This window comes from Pseudophryne corroboree, chromosome 7 (assembly GCF_028390025.1).
Source record: "Pseudophryne corroboree isolate aPseCor3 chromosome 7, aPseCor3.hap2, whole genome shotgun sequence".
In the NCBI taxonomy this organism is placed as follows: domain Eukaryota; kingdom Metazoa; phylum Chordata; class Amphibia; order Anura; family Myobatrachidae; genus Pseudophryne; species Pseudophryne corroboree.
In genome coordinates this window covers 92968167-92984727 of record NC_086450.1, presented here as the reverse complement: position 1 = coordinate 92984727, position 16561 = coordinate 92968167, and the positions used below count along the sequence as shown (strand labels likewise).

Below are 16561 nucleotides of genomic sequence, written 5' to 3'. Positions count from 1 at the left end.
GCATTATGACGAATGCCCCCTACACATTAGGCGACTCTCCACCGAGCTGCCCGACGGCCGATATGGCAGACCAGTGACCCGACAGCGGGTGGGGGGCGGGGGGATAGGTGACGGGGGGAGTGAAGAAACTCCCGGCTCCATAGCACTGCAAGCTAATATGGATGAGATTGTCCATATTGGCCTACATGCATAAGCGACCCGGCACCAACGATGAACGAGTGCGGGGCCGCGCATCGTTCATCGTTTGTGCCTACACACTGAACGATATGAACGAGTTCTAGTTCATTAATGAACGAGAACGATCATATCGTTCAGTGTTATCGCCTAATGTGTAGGGCCCATAACACAGAGTTTTCAGGTAAAAAGACGTGAAAAGAGTCACAGGGGACCTGGTGTGCCAAGAGGTTGTGTTTGGCGCAACTGCATCAGTAATGTATGAGGACATATCTGTAGGTCAGCAAGTAGATCTAAAGAGGAAGTGCCACCATTGATACAGCTGATCTCCATCAGTGATTACACAGCTGGCAATGAACCATGTGCAGAGTAATTTTTTTAAATAATCCTGAGTGTTTTATATTCTTGGCAATAAATTTTAACGTATTTCTGGAGCGTTCCAGAAGGCTACATTTCATGAATTTACTTTACTACTAGATTACTCTTGATATTATTTTGAATGTACCTATTTGTAGTTTATATTTTTGATCTGAGTTTGAATGTTTATGTCACAAGTATTCCAAGTATTGAGCATGTTGATACATTCCAAAATGTGTAATTTTGTCCTTAAATATTTTGTAAAACATAGTAGGAAATATAAGTAGAAGTAGTTGCATTATTAGGTAGCTCAATCTATATTTCAAATAGATGTTGTTATCGCTGTTTAGACATGAAAAGCACTGACCAATTAGCAATGTGATTCCTATGCCAGTACTCAGTTTGAACAGACTTCGCTTTCAGACTCAGCTGCACACAGTGTACAAGTGTTGCATATTAAATTAATCAGTGCAGTCTTGTCAAGTGGATTTGTCACAAACCACTGCAATTAAGACGCACATTCAAGAGAATAAGATGCTAAACATATGCCCAACACAAGCAGAGTTGCATGAGACCATTCTGTGTGAATTTCGGCTCATGCCGTGTGGCATAATGTGAATTTCGGCTCATACCTTGTGCTATAATGTGAATTTCAGCTCATACTGTGTGCTATAATGTGAATTTCAGCTCATACTGTGTGCTAGAATGTAAATTGCGGCTCATACTATGTGCTATAATGTGAATTTCAGCTCATACTTTGTGGTATAATGTGAATTTTGGATCATACTGTGTGGTATAATGTGAATTTCGGCTCATTCCTTGTGGCATAATGTGAAAGGGGCACCAGTACTAGATAGTATAAGGGGTTTTACTATTGTGATGCATAATGTGTATAAGGCGTATATGGTGTGGTAAACTACACTGAAGGACATGTCCCCTTTTGAGTGGCCACGCCCCCTTTTCTGGAACGCGCGCATAATTACAGCCTTCACTTTTCCATACCCCCACTTCAAAATTTCCACTTCGACTACTAATATCAGTAATATTTCTCACAAAAAAAATGTGTTTATGCTCTACCCTGCTCTAAGCAAGCTTATCTGCCTGTTCTGTTTAAAAGAAAAATAAGAATTTACTTACCGATAATTCTATTTCTCGTAGTCCGTAGTGGATGCTGGGGACTCCGTCAGGACCATGGGGGTTTAGCGGCTCCGCAGGAGACAGGGCACAATAATAATAGCTTTAGGATCAGGTGGTGTGCACTGGCTCCTCCCCCTATGACCCTCCTCCAAGCCTCAGTTAGGATACTGTGCCCGGACGAGCGTGCATAATAAGGAAGGATATTGAATCCCGGGTAAGACTCATACCAGCCACACCAATCACACCGTACAACCTGTGATCTGAACCCAGTTAACAGTATGATAACAACGAAGGAGCCTCTGAAAAGATGGCTCACAACAAGAATAACCCGATTTTTGTAACAATAACTATGTACAAGTATTGCAGACAATCCGCACTTGGGATGGGCGCCCAGCATCCACTACGGACTACGAGAAATAGAATTATCGGTAAGTAAATTCTTATTTTCTCTAACGTCCTAAGTGGATGCTGGGGACTCCGTCAGGACCATGGGGATTATACCAAAGCTCCCAAACGGGCGGGAGAGTGCGGATGACTCTGCAGCACCGAATGAGAGAACTCCAGGTCCTCCTCAGTCAGGGTGTGCCCCTGACCAAGTAGCAGCTCGGCAAAGTTGTAAAGCCGAGACCCCTCGGGCAGCCGCCCAAGATGAGCCCACTTCCTTTTGGAATGGGCTTTTACTGATTTTGGCTGTGGCAAGCCTGCCACAGAATGTGCAAGCTGAATTGTACTACAAATCCAGCGAGCAATCGTCTGCTTAGAAGCAGGAACACCCATCTTGTTGGGTGCATACAGGCTAAACAGCGAGTCAGATTTTCTGACTCCAGTCGTCCTGGAAACATATATTTTCAGGGCCCTGACAACGTCAAGTAACTTGGAGTCCTCCAAGTCCCTAGTAGCCGCAGGTACCACAATAGGTTGGTTCATGTGAAAAACAGAAAACACCTTAAGGAGAAATTGAGGACGAGTCCTCAATTCTGCCCTGTCAGAATGAAAAATAAAGTAAGGGCTTTTATATGATAAAGCCGCCCATTCTGACACACGCCTGGCTGAAGCCAGGGCTAATAGAATCTTCACCTTCCATGTGAAATATTTTAATTCCACAGTGGTGAGTGGATCAAACCAATGTGACTTTAGGAAACTCAAAACAACATTGAGATCCCAAGGTGCCACTGGGGGCACAAAAGGAGGCTGTATATGCAGTACCCCTTTTACAAACGTCTGAACTTCAGGCACTGAAGCCAGTTCTTTCTGGAAGAAATTCGACAGGGTCGAAATTTGAACCTTAATGGACCCTAATTTTAGGCCCATAGAGACAGTCCTGTTTTCAGGAAATGTAGGAAAACGGCCCAGTTGGAATTCCTCTGTAGGGACCTTCTTGGCCTCACACCACGCAACATATTTTCGCCAAATGCGGTGAAAATGTTTTTCAGTTACATCCTTCCTGGCTTCGACCAGGGTAGGGATGACTTCATCTGGAATGCCCTTTCAGGATCCGGCGTTCAACTGCCATGCCGTCAAACGCAGCCGCGGTAAGTCTTGGAACAGACAAGGCCCCTGCTGGAGCAGGTCCTCTCTTAAAGGTAGAGGCCACGGTTCTTCCGTGAGCATCTCTTGAAGTTCCGGGTACCAAGTCCTTCTTGACCCATCCGGAACCACGAGTATCGTTCTTACTCATCTCCTTCTTATGATTCTCAGAACTTTTGGTATGAGATGCATAGGAGGGAACACATACCCTGACTGGTACACCCACAGTGTTACCAGAGCGTCCACCGCTATTGCCTGAGGGTCCCTTGACCTGGCGCAATATCTGTCTAGTTTTTTGTTCAGGCGGGACGCCATCATGTCCACCTTTGGTTTTTCCCAACGGTTTACAATCATGTGGAAGACTTCCCGCTGAAGTCCCCACTCTCCCGGGTGGAGGTTATGCCTGCTGAGGAAGTCTGCTTCCCAGTTTTCCACTCCCGGAATTAACACTGCTGAGAGTGTTATCACATGATTTTTCGCCCAGCGAAGAATCCTTGCAGTTTCTGCCATTTCCCTCCTGCTTCTTGTGCCGCCCTGTCTGTTTACGTGGGCGACTGCCGTGATGTTGTCCCACTGGATCAATACCGGCTGACCTTGAAGCAGAGGTCTTGCTAAGCTTAGAGCCTTGTAAATTGCCCTTAGCTCCAGTATATTTATGTGGAGAGAAGTCTCCAGACTTGATCACACTCCCTGGAAATTTTTTCCTTGTGTGACTGCTCCCCAGCCACTCAGGCTGGCATCCGTGGTCACCAGGACCCAGTCCTGAATGTCGAATCTGCGGCCCTTTCATAGATGAGCACTCTGCAGCCACCGCAGAAGAAAACACCCTTGTCCTTGGAGACAGGGTTATCCGCTGATGCATCTGAAGATGCGATCCGGACCATTTTCCCAGCAGATTCCACTGAAAGGTTCTTGCGTGAAATCTACCGAATGGGATCGCTTTGTAAGAAACCACCATTTTTCACAGGACCCTTGTGCAATGATGCACTGATACTTTTCCTGGTTTTAGGAGGTTCCTGACTAGCTCGGATAACTCCCTGGCCTTCTTCTCCGGGAGAAAACATCCTTTTCTGGACTGTGTCCCGAATCATTCCTAGGAACATTAGACGTGTCGTCGGAAAAAGCTGCGATTTTGGAATATTTAGAATCCACTCGTGCTGTCGTAGAACTACTTGAGATAGTGCTACTCCGACCGCCAACTGTTCTCTGGACCTTGCCCTTATCAGGAAAGCGTCCATATTTCTTTTAGGAAGAATCATCATTTCGGCCATTACCATGGTAAATGACCCGGGGTGCCGTGGACAATCCAAACGGCAGCGTCTGAACTGATAGTGACAGTTCTGTACCACGAACCTGAGATACCCTTGGTGAGAAGGGCAAAATTTGGACATGTAGGTAAGCGTCCCTGATATCCAGTGACACCATATCGTCCTGGTTCGCTATCACTGCTCTGAGTGACTCCATCTTGATTTGAACCCTTGTATGTAATTGTTCAAATCTTTTAGATCTCACCGAGCCGTTTGGCTTCAGTACCACAATATAGTGTGGAATAATACCCCTTCCCTTGTTGTAGGAGGGGTACTTTGATTATCACCTGCTGGGAATACAGCCTGTGAATTTTTTCCCAATACTGCCTCCCTGTCGGAGGGAGACGTTGGTAAAGCAGACTTCAGGAACTTGTGAGGGGAAGACGTCTCGAATTTCCAATGTACACCTGGGATACTACGTGTAGGATCCAGGAGTCCACTTGCGAGTGAGCCCACTGCGTGCTGAAACTCTTGAGATGACCCCCCACCGCACCTGAGTCCGCTTGTATGGCCCCAGCGTCATGCTGCGGACTTGGCAGAAGCTGTGGAGGACTTCTGTTCCTGGGAATGGGCTGCCTGCTGCAGTCTTCTTCCCTTTCCTCTAACCCTGGGCAGATATGACTGGCCTTTTGCCCGCCTGCCTTTATGGGTACGAAAGGACTGAGACTGAAAAGACTGTGTCCTTTTCTGCTGAAATGTGACTTGGGGTAACAAAAGTGGATTTTCCAGCTGTTGCCATGGCCACCAGGTCCGATGGATCGCCCCTTTATACGGCAATACTTCCATGTGCCGTCTGGAATCTGCATCACCTGACCACTGTCGTGTCTATAAACATCGTCTGGCAGATATGGACATCACATCTACTCTTGATGCCAGAATGCAAATATCCCTCTGCGCATCTCGCATATATAGAAATGCATCCTTAAAATGCTCTATAGTCAATAAAATATTGTTCCTGTCAAGGGTATCAATATTTTCAGTCAGGAAATCCGACCAAGCCCCCCCAGCGCTGCACATCCAGGCTGAGGCGATTGCTGGTCGTAGTATAACACCAGTATGTGTGTATATACTTTTTAGGATATTTTTCAGCTTCCTATCAGCTGGCTCCTTGAGGGCGGCCGTATCTGGAGACGGTAACGCCACTTGTTTTTATAAGCGTGTGAGCGCCTTATCCACCCTAAGGTGTGTTTCCCAACTCGCCCTCACTTCTGGCGGGAAAGGGTATACCTCCAATAATTTTCTATCGGAGGAAACCCACGTATCATCACACACTTTAATTTATCTGATTCAGGAAAAACTACAAGTAGATTATTCCCACCCTACATAATACCCTTATTTGTGGTACTTGTAGTATCAGAAATATGTAACACCTCCTTCATTGCCCTTAACATGTAACGTGTGGCCCTAAAGGAAAATACGTTTGTTTCTTCACCGTCGACACTGAAGTCAGTGTCCGTGTCTGTGTCTGTGTCGACCAACTGAGGTAAATGGGCGTTTTTACAAGCCCCTGACGGTGTCTGAGACGCCTGGACAGGTACTAATTTGTTTGCCGGCCGTCTCATGTCGTCAACCGACCTTGCATCGTGTTGACATTATCACGTAATTCCTAAATAAGCCATCCATTCCGGTGTCGACTCCCTAGAGAGTGACATCACCAATACAGGCAATTTGCTCCGCCTCCTCACCAACATCGTCCTCCTACATGTCGACACACACGTACCGACACACAGCACACACACAGGGAATGCTCTGATAGAGGACAGGACCCCACTAGCCCTTTGGGGAGACAGAGGGAGAGTTTGCCAGCACACACCAAAAACGCTATAATTATACAGGGACAACCCCTTATACAAGTGTTTTCCCTTATAGCATTTTCACATATGTAATCATATCGCCAAATAAGTGCCCCCCCTCTCTGTTTTAACCCTGTTTCTGTAGTGCAGTGCAGGGGAGAGCCTGGGAGCCTTCCTCACAGCAGAGCTGAGCAGGAAAATGGCGCCGTGTGCTGAGGAGAATAGGCCCCGCCCCCTAAAACGGCGGGCTCTTCTCCCGGAGTTTGTGAGATCTGGCAGGGGTTAAATACATCCATATAGCCTCAAGGGCTATATGTGATGTATTTTAGCCATAAAAAAGGTATAATACATTGCTGCCCAGGGCGCCCCCCCCAGCGCCCTGCACCCTCAGTGACCGCTGGTATGAAGTGTGCTGACAACAATGGCGCACAGCTGCAGTGCTGTGCGCTACCTTATGAAGACTGAAAGTCTTCTGCCGCCTGTTTCTGGACCTCTGGACCTCTTCAACTTCGGCATCTGCAAGGGGGGTCGGCGGCACGGCTCCGGGACGAACCCCAGGGTGAGACCTGTGTTCCGACTCCCTCTGGAGCTAATGGTGTCCAGTAGCCTAAGAAGCAAATCCATCCTGCACGCAGGTGAGTTTACTTCTCTCCCCTAAGTCCCTCGTAGCAGTGAGCCTGTTGCCAGCAGGACTCACTGAAAATAAAAAACCTAACTTAAACTTTTATTCTAAGCAGCTCAGGAGAGCCACCTAGATTGCACCCTTCTCGGCCGGGCACAAAAATCTAACTGAGGCTTGGAGGAGGGTTATAGGGGGAGGAGCCAGTGCACACCACCTGATCCTAAAGCTATTATTATTGTGCCCTGTCTCCTGCGGAGCCGCTAAACCCCCATGGTCCTGACGGAGTCCCCAGCATCCACTTAGGACGTTAGAGAAATAAGAATTTACTCACCGGTAATTCTATTTCTCGTAGTCCGTAGTGGATGCTGGGGACTCCGTAAGGACCATGGGGAATAGCGGGCTCCGAAGGAGGCTGGGCACTCTAGAAAGAATTATGACTACCTGGTGTGCACTGGCTCCTCCCACTATGACCCTCCTCCAAGCCTCAGTTAGGACACTGTGCCCGGACGAGCTGACATAATAAGGAAGGATTTTGAATCCCGGGTAAGACTCATACCAGCCACACCCATCACACCGTACAACTCGTGATACTATATCCAGTTTTACAGCATGAAAACAACAGAGCCTCTCAACAGATGGCTCAACAATAACCCTTTAGTTAACAATAACTATTTACAAGTATTGCAGACAATCCGCACTTGGGATGGGCGCCCAGCATCCACTACGGACTACGAGAAATAGAATTACCGGTGAGTAAATTCTTATTTTCTCTGACGTCCTAGTGGATGCTGGGAACTCCGTAAGGACCATGGGGATTATACCAAAGCTCCCAAACGGGCGGGAGAGTGCGGGTGACTCTGCAGCACCGAATGAGAGAACTCCAGGTCCTCCTCAGCCAGGGTATCAAATTTGTAAAATTTTGCAAACGTGTTTGCCCCTGACCAAGTAGCAGCTCGGCAAAGTTGTAAAGCCGAGACCCCTCGGGCAGCCGCCCAAGATGAGCCTACCTTCCTTGTGGAATGGGCATTTACAGATTTTGGCTGTGGCAGGCCTGCCACAGAATGTGCAAGCTGAATTGTACTACAAATCCAGCGAGCAATAGTCTGCTTAGAAGCAGGAGCACCCAGCTTGTTGGGTGCATACAGGATAAACAGCGAGTCAGATTTTCTGACTCCAGCCGTCCTGGAAACATATATTTTCAGGGCCCTGACAACGTCTAGCAACTTGGAGTCCTCCAAGTCCCTAGTAGCCGCAGGCACCACAATAGGCTGGTTCAAGTGAAACGCTGACACCAGGGCCGTTTCTAGACAATTTGGCTCCCAGTGCGAGATTTCAAAATGCGCCCCCCCCCCCCCATTGCTATAAAAAAAAAATTGCGTGCCCCCCCCCCCCATATAGCCAGAAAAAAAGCATGCGCGCGCCTGAGGCGCGCGCGCTCCCGACAAGGCTGTGTGGCCTGATTGAAATGGGCGTGGTCTCATTACAGTGGGCGTGGCCTCGTCTGATATCACACCCACCACAGGGGGAAAAAATAAAAATAAAAAAGTCCCCTTTTTACACATTACACCAGGCAAGTGTCCCCATATTACACAGCGCGGCAGGCAGGTGTCCCCATTTTACAAAGCGCGGCAGGCAGGTGTCCCCATTTTACAAAGTGCGGCAGGCAGGTGTCCCCATTTTACAAAGTGCGGCAGGCAGGTGTCCCCATTTTACAAAGTGCGGCAGGCAGGTGTCCCCATTTTACAAAGTGCGGCAGGCAGGTGTCCCCATTTTACAAAGTGCGGCAGGCAGGTGTCCCCATTTTACACAGTGCGGCAGGCAGGTGCCCCCATTTTACACAGTGCGGCAGGTGCCCCCATTTTACACAGTGCGGCAGGTGCCCCCATTTTACACAGTGCGGCAGGTGCCCCCATTTTACACAGTGCGGCAGGTGCCCCCATTTTACACAGTGCGGCAGGTATCCCCATTTTACACAGTGCGGCAGGTGCCCCCATTTTACACAGTGCGGCAGGTGCCCCCATTTTACACAGTGCGGCAGGTGCCCCCATTTTAAACAGTGCGGCAGGTGCCCCCATTTTACACAGTGCGGCAGGTGTCCCCATTTTACACAGTGCGGCAGGTATCCCCATTTTACACAGTGCGGCAGGTGTCCCCATTTTACACAGTGCGGCAGGTGCCCCCATTTTACACAGTGCGGCAGGTATCCCCATTTTACACAGTGCGGCAGGTATCCCCATTTTACACAGTGCGGCAGGTGTCAAGTGGGGGGAGGGAGGGGGGGGAGAGAGAGAGAGAGAGAATGAATACTTACAACTTGCCGCTCTTCGGGTCCCGCGCGCCGGCCGCCTCCTCAGTCGATGGTTATCTCCAGTCCTCCTCTCCTCCCTCTCTCTCCCCCCGAGCGCTCCTGCTCGGGGGGCGGGGCTTCGCGGAATGACGCGTTTGCGTCGTGACGTCACGACGCAAACGCGTCATTCCGCGAAGCCCCGCCCCCCGAGCAGGAGCGCTCGGGGGGAGAGAGAGGGAGGAGAGCAGTGGTCACAAAGTGCCACGGCGGGCGCCCCGTGCGGTTGCACGGCTCGCCCGCCGCTAGAAACGGCACTGGCTGACACCACCTTAGGGAGAAACTGGGGACGAGTCCTCGATTCTGCCCTATCCATATGGAAAATCAGATAAGGGCTTTTACATGATAAAGCCGCCAATTCTGACACTCGCCTGGCTGAAGCCAAGGCCAATAACATGACCACTTTCCACGTGAGATATTTCAGATCCACGGTTTTTAGTGGCTCAAACCAATGTGATTTTAAGAAACTCAACACCACGTTGAGATCCCAAGGTGCCACAGGAGGCACAAACGGGGGCTGAATATGCAGCACTCCTTTCACAAATGTCTGAACTTCAGGTACTGAAGCTAGTTCTTTTTGAAAGAAAATCGACAGAGCCGAGATCTGTACTTTAATGGAGCCTAGTTTTAGGCCCATATTCACTCCTGCTTGCAGGAAATGCAGAAATCGACCTAGTTGAAATTCCTCTGTTGGGGCCTTTTCGGCCTCGCACCATGCAACATATTTCCGCCATATGCGGTGATAATGATTTGCCGTAACATCTTTCCTGGCTTTAATAAGCGTAGGAATGACTTCCTCCGGAATGTCCTTTTCCTTCAGGATCCGGCGTTCAACCGCCATGCCGTCAAACGCAGCCGCGGTAAGTCTTGGAACAGACAGGGCCCCTGCTGTAGCAGGTCTTGTCTGAGCGGCAGAGGCCACGGGTCCTCTGAGATCATCTCTTGAAGTTCCGGGTACCACGCTCGTCTTGGCCAATCCGGAACCACGAGAATTGTGTTTACTCCTCGCTTGCTTATTATTCTCAATACCTTTGGTATGAGAGGCAGAGGAGGGAACACATAAACCGACTGGTACACCCACGGTGTCACTAGAGCGTCCACAGCTATCGCCTGAGGGTCCCTTGACCTGGCGCAATATCTTTTTAACTTTTTGTTGAGGCGGGACGCCATCATGTCCACCTGTGGTTTTTTCCCAACGGTTTACCAGCATCTGAAAGACTTCTGGATGAAGTTCCCACTCTCCCGGGTGGAGGTCGTGTCTGCTGAGGAAGTCTGCTTCCCAGTTGTCCACTCCCGGAATGAACACTGCTGACAGTGCTAGTACATGATTCTCCGCCCATCGGAGAATTCTTGTGGCTTCTGCCATTGCCATCCTGCTTCTTGTGCCGCCCTGTCGATTTACATGGGCGACTGCCGTGATGTTGTCTGACTGGATCAGCACCGGCTGGTGTAGGAGCAGGGATTTTGCTTGACTTAGGGCATTGTAAATGGCCCTTAGTTCCAGAATATTTATGTGAAGGGAAGTCTCCTGACTCGACCATAGTCCTTGGAAGTTTCTTCCCCGTGTGACTGCCCCCCAGCCTCGAAGGCTGGCATCCGTGGTCACCAGGACCCAGTCCTGTATGCCGAACCTGCGGCCCTCTAGAAGATGGGCACTCTGCAGCCACCACAGTAGAGACACCCTGGTTCTTGGAGACAGGGTTATTAAGCGATGCATCTGAAGATGCGATCCGGACCATTTGTCCAACAGGTCCCACTGAAAGATTCTGGCATGGAACCTGCCGAAGGGAATTGCTTAGTAAGAAGCTACCATCTTTCCCAGAACCCTCGTGCAGTGATTCACCGATACCTGTTTTGGTTTCAGGACGTCTCTGACTAGAGATGACAACTCCCTGGCTTTCTCCTCCGGGAGAAATACTTTTTTCTGGACTGTATCCAGAATCATACCCAGGAACAGTAGACGTGTCGTCGGAACCAGCTGTGACTTTGGGATATTTAGAATCCAGCCGTGCTGGTGCAGCACTTCCTGAGATAGTGCTACTCCCACCAACAACTGTTCCTTGGACCTCGCCTTTATTAGGAGATCGTCCAAGTACGGGATAATTACAACTCCCTTTTTTCGAAGGAGTATCATCATTTCCGCCATAACCTTGGTAAATACCCTCGGTGCCGTGGACAGTCCAAACGGCAGCGTCTGGAATTGGTAATGGCAATCCTGTACCACAAATCTGAGGTACTCCTGGTGAGGATGGTAAATGGGGACATGCAAGTAAGCATCCTTGATGTCCAGGGATACCATGTAATCCCCCTCCTCCAGGCTTGCAATAACCGCCCTGAGCGATTCCATCTTGAACTTGAATTTTTTTATGTATGTGTTCAAGGATTTCAAATTTAGAATGGGTCTCACCGAACCGTCCGGTTTCGGCACCACAAATAGTGTGGAATAGTAACCCCGGCCTTGTTGAAGTAGGGGTACCTTGATTATCACCTGCTGGGAATACAGCTTGTGAATTGCCGCTAGCACCGCCTCCCTGTCCGAGGGAGCAATCGGCAAGGCAGATTTTAGGAACCGGTGGGGTGGAGACGCCTCGAATTCCAGTTTGTACCCTTGAGATACTATTTGAAGGATCCAGGGATCCACCTGTGAGCGAGCCCACTGATCGCTGAAATTCTTAAGGCGGCCCCCCACCGTACCTGGCTCCGCCTGTGGAGCCCCACCGTCATGCGGCGGACTTGGAAGAAGAAGCGGGGGAGGACTTTTGCTCCTGGGAACCTGCTGTTTGTTGCAGCCTTTTTCCCCTACCTCTGCCTCTGGACAGAAAAGACCCGCCTTTTCCACGCTTGTTTTCTGGGTCCGAAAGGACTGAACCTGATAAAACGGCGCCTTCTTAGGCTGTGAGGGGACATGGGGTAAAAATGCTGACTTCCCAGACGTTGCTGTGGAAACTAGGTCCGAGAGACCATCCCCAAATAATTCCTCACCCTTATAAGGCAAAACTTCCATGTGCCTTTTAGAATCTGCATCTCCTGTCCACTGGCGAGTCCATAAGCCTCTCCTAGCAGAAATGGACAATGCACTTACTTTAGATGCCAGCCGGCAGATTTCCCTCTGTGCATCTCTCATATATAAGACTGAGTCTTTTATATGCTCTATGGTTAGCAGAATCGTGTCTCTGTCTAGTGTGTCAATATTCTCTGACAGTTTATCTGACCACGCAGCGGCAGCACTGCACATCCATGCTGACGCAATAGCTGGCCTAAGTATAATGCCTGAGTGTGTGTATACAGACTTCAGGATCGCCTCCTGCTTTCTATCAGCAGGTTCCTTGAGGGCGGCCGTATCCGGAGACGGTAGTGCCACCTTTTTAGACAAACGTGTGAGCGCTTTATCCACCCTAGGGGGTGTTTCCCAACGTGACCTATCCTCTGGCGGGAAAGGGAACGCCATTAGTACCTTCTTAGGAATTACCAATTTTTTATCAGGGAAAAGCCACGCTTCTTCACACACTTCATTTAATTCATCTGATGGGGGAAAAACTACGGGTAGTTTTTTCTCCCCAAACATAATACCCTTTTTAGTGGTACCTGTATTTATATCAGAAATGTGTAACACCTCTTTCATTGCCTCAATCATGCAGTGAATGGCCTTAGTGGGCATCAGGTTAGACTCATCTTCATCGACACTGGTGTCAGTATCAGTGTCGACATCTGCGTCTGCGGTCTGATGTAGCGGGCGTTTCAGAGCCCCTGATGACCTTTGAGACGCCGGGACAGGCACAAGCTGAGAAGTCGGCTGTCCCACATTTGGCATGTCGTCAAATTTCTTATGTAAAGAGTCTATACGTGCACTCATTTCTTTCCATAAGCACATCCACCCAGGTGTCTGCCCCGCAGGGGGTGACATCCCTCCTAAAGGCATCTGCTCCGTCTCCACCTCATTATCCTCATCAAACATGTCGACACAGCCGTACCGACACACCGCACACACACAGGGAATGCTCTAACAGAGGACAGGACCCACAAAAGCCCTTTGGGGGGACAGAGTGAGAGTATGCCAGCACACACCAGAGCGCTATATAATGCAGGGACTAACTGAGTTATGTCCCCTATAGCTGCTTTTTCTATATAACTGTATATTGCGCCTAAATTTAGTGCCCCCCCTCTCTTTTTTACCCTTTTCTGTAGTGTAGACTGCAGGGGAGAGCCAGGGAGCTTCCTTCCAGCGAAGCTGTGAGGGAGAAATGGCGCCAGTGTGCTGAAGGAGATAGCTCCGCCCCTTTTCCGCGGCCTATTCTCCCGCTTTTTTCTGGATTCTGGCAGGGGTATTTACCACATATATAGCCTCTGGGGCTATATATTGTGGTATTTTTGCCAGCCAAGGTGTATTTATTGCTTCTCAGGACGCCCCCCCCCAGCGCCCTGCACCCTCAGTGACCGGAGTGTGAAGTGTGTGTGAAGAGCAATGGCGCACAGCTGCAGTGCTGTGCGCTACCTTGGTGAAGACTGATGTCTTCTGCCGCCGCTTTTCCGGACCTCTTCTTGCTTCTGGCTCTGTAAGGGGGACGGCGGCGCGGCTCCGGGACCGAACACCAAGGACTGGGCCTGCGGTCGATCCCTCTGGAGCTAATGGTGTCCAGTAGCCTAAGAAGCCCAAGCTGGCTGCAAGCAGGCAGGTTCGCTTCTTCTCCCCTTAGTCCCTCGCTGCAGTGAGCCTGTTGCCAGCAGGTCTCACTGAAAATAAAAAACCTAATTTCTATACTTTCTCTCTAAAGGCTCAGGAGAGCCCCTAGTGTGCATCCAACCTCGGCCGGGCACAAAATCTAACTGAGGCTTGGAGGAGGGTCATAGTGGGAGGAGCCAGTGCACACCAGGTAGTCATAATTCTTTCTAGAGTGCCCAGCCTCCTTCGGAGCCCGCTATTCCCCATGGTCCTTACGGAGTTCCCAGCATCCACTAGGACGTCAGAGAAATACTGTTAACTCCCTTTATCAGCTGGTTATTTTCTCAGAAGCTTCCATTTGGTATTGTCCTTCTAGTACCTGCTTTACATTCTTATTGACCATTCTGATTGACCTATTATAAAGTTTTGCTTTCAGTGTAAAAACAGTCAATATATACTACCCAATGTAAGTATTCTCACTGCTGTTTAGTGCAGGGATGAGCAACCTTATACACTTCAGAGGCTGGACAGCGGCCCTCTAAATTGCCCATGTCTGTCTCCTTACAACTTGCTACTTTTGCCCTGGTGACCTGTCAGTAAATTGCACTTACAACTCTTATGCCAAGGGAAGGAGGTTGGTGATAATGTGTAGACATGGTCAAATTACAGTAAGGTAGTATTGATGTCAAATGTGCTCAAGGTAACCATCTTTAAGGCGCACGTATGCCTGTTTGAAGGGAGATGACTTGAGTGTACTCAAGCCCTGACGCAAGTCGATGATGATGACCATCGCTGGCTGTGTCTGATTTGAATGCGTCTAAGACACACAATTATGCAAATGTAACATAACTACTGCGGCTGCGATATTATAGCAGGATTACAGTTTTTAACTATAAAGCATGTTTGCTACTCGGTTTGGGAAGGGGAAGGCTGCTGATAGGTTTGTTTGTGTGGACTTTAAAAAAAAAGTTTGCATTTGATATTTGTTTACTTAGCTGAACAATTTTGAATTGTTACCAAAATGAACACTCTGACTAAGGGGTATATTCAATTAGGGTCGGATCCATTCCGACATGCATTTGTCAGAATGGATCAGACAACCCCTATTCAATCTCATCTCAATTCGACTTTAAAAAGTCGAATTGAGATGAGGGAACCAGAGGAGGAGAGGGGAAGGGGGGGCCACGGGGAGACCAGCGGGGACAGCCGCGGGCAGACGGAGAAGAGCAGCGCTACAGTAGCGCTGCAGGAGGATGTCACACAGCCGCCCGACCTCACGGCAGTGTCCACCCGGCTCCAGCAAGCATGACCTCACTTGCTGGAGCCGGGTGGACGCTGCCGTGAGTGGTGCGCTGTGAGACATCCTGCTGCAGCGCTGTGTTGTAACGCTTCTCTCCCCTGTATGCCCTGCGGCTGTCCCCCGTCTCCCCGCGAATTTGTCCTGTCGATTTTGGCCCAGTTTCACTCAAATGTACGTGATTCGGCAGCTATACCGCCGATTTACGTACTATTCGACAAGTTGAATTCCACGACGTGTCAAATAAAAACTGATGGGACTGAATAGGTTGAATCACTATTTGACCTTAAAAAGTCGAAAACTGCCGTCTTTTCGAAAGACGGCAGTTTTCGACCCTAATTGAATAAACCCCTAAATCTCAATATTTCTTGAGTGCTGAAGAAGACCGCTCTTCCACTCGCATTAGTTGTAAATAAGTAATTATTATTTTACCTTCGCCAGACGTGTCCTGATAACCATTTCTAACTGATGAAGAATGATGTGGAGGAGGAGGTAGGGATCCCAAGCCTGGTCTCTCTGGAGGTGGGGGAGGTCTGGAGACACTTCTCGGGGATTCCATTGCTGGTCTTGAATTGGATTGAGAACCTACTGACCCTCTGTGACCAAAACCATTCCTGTTTGTAGGAGGAGGTGGCGGCAGTGGTCCTAGTCAGAAGCAAACACATACATTTAACTGTAGTACGACTACATGCTATTCCCATGCGATTACCATAGCCAACTCACTGTCTAAAGGCCCGTACACACTGGTCGATGTATCGGCCGTTCTCTTGAACGGCCGATACATCGCGGGACCGTCGGCCAGTGTGTACGGGCGATACGTCTGTGAACTCAGTCGTTCACAGACGTATTGCGTCAGCCGCGCAGCACAGCTGACAGCCAATATATCTAACGATATATTGGCGCGTCGCTGTGTGTGTACGGGGCGGTCGTCCGACCGCCCGTACACATGCTGCGGCGGCCGGCGGTGATTGACACCCGCCCGCCCGCCCAGTTCATGACGTCAGTCCCCCGACGGATCGGGCTGTGTGTATGCACAGCACACTGCCCGTTCCGTACATAGATATATCTGCAGATCAATTGATCTGCAGATATATCTAATAGTGTGTACCCACCTTAAGGATTTGGACAATGCTTCATGCTGTAACGTAAACTTGTTTAGTACACCATGAAAGGTACTGCATTCAGAAGTCAATTAACCTAGTACATAATCACAGTATATCTTATTCATAAGTTATAAACAGCTAGAGTGTGTAGAATATATTCATAAGCTGTATAGTTGTACATATTAAATGCACTTCTTACGTATATATTATAAAGCTGTAAAGCGCTGTGGCATATGTATG

General features: G+C 49.1%; 1 protein-coding gene across 5 annotated transcripts in view; it reads right to left on the bottom strand.

The window, feature by feature from the left end:
• WIPF1 (WAS/WASL interacting protein family member 1) overlaps window positions 1-16561 on the bottom strand; it is a 172165-nt gene that overhangs the window by 24544 nt on the left and 131060 nt on the right. For all 5 annotated transcript variants that reach the window (XM_063933426.1, XM_063933425.1, XM_063933428.1 and 2 more), the window contains one exon: window positions 15651-15863. In XM_063933426.1, the coding sequence (XP_063789496.1) occupies window positions 15651-15863 (213 nt within the window). The remainder of the gene's footprint in view (window positions 1-15650; window positions 15864-16561) is intronic.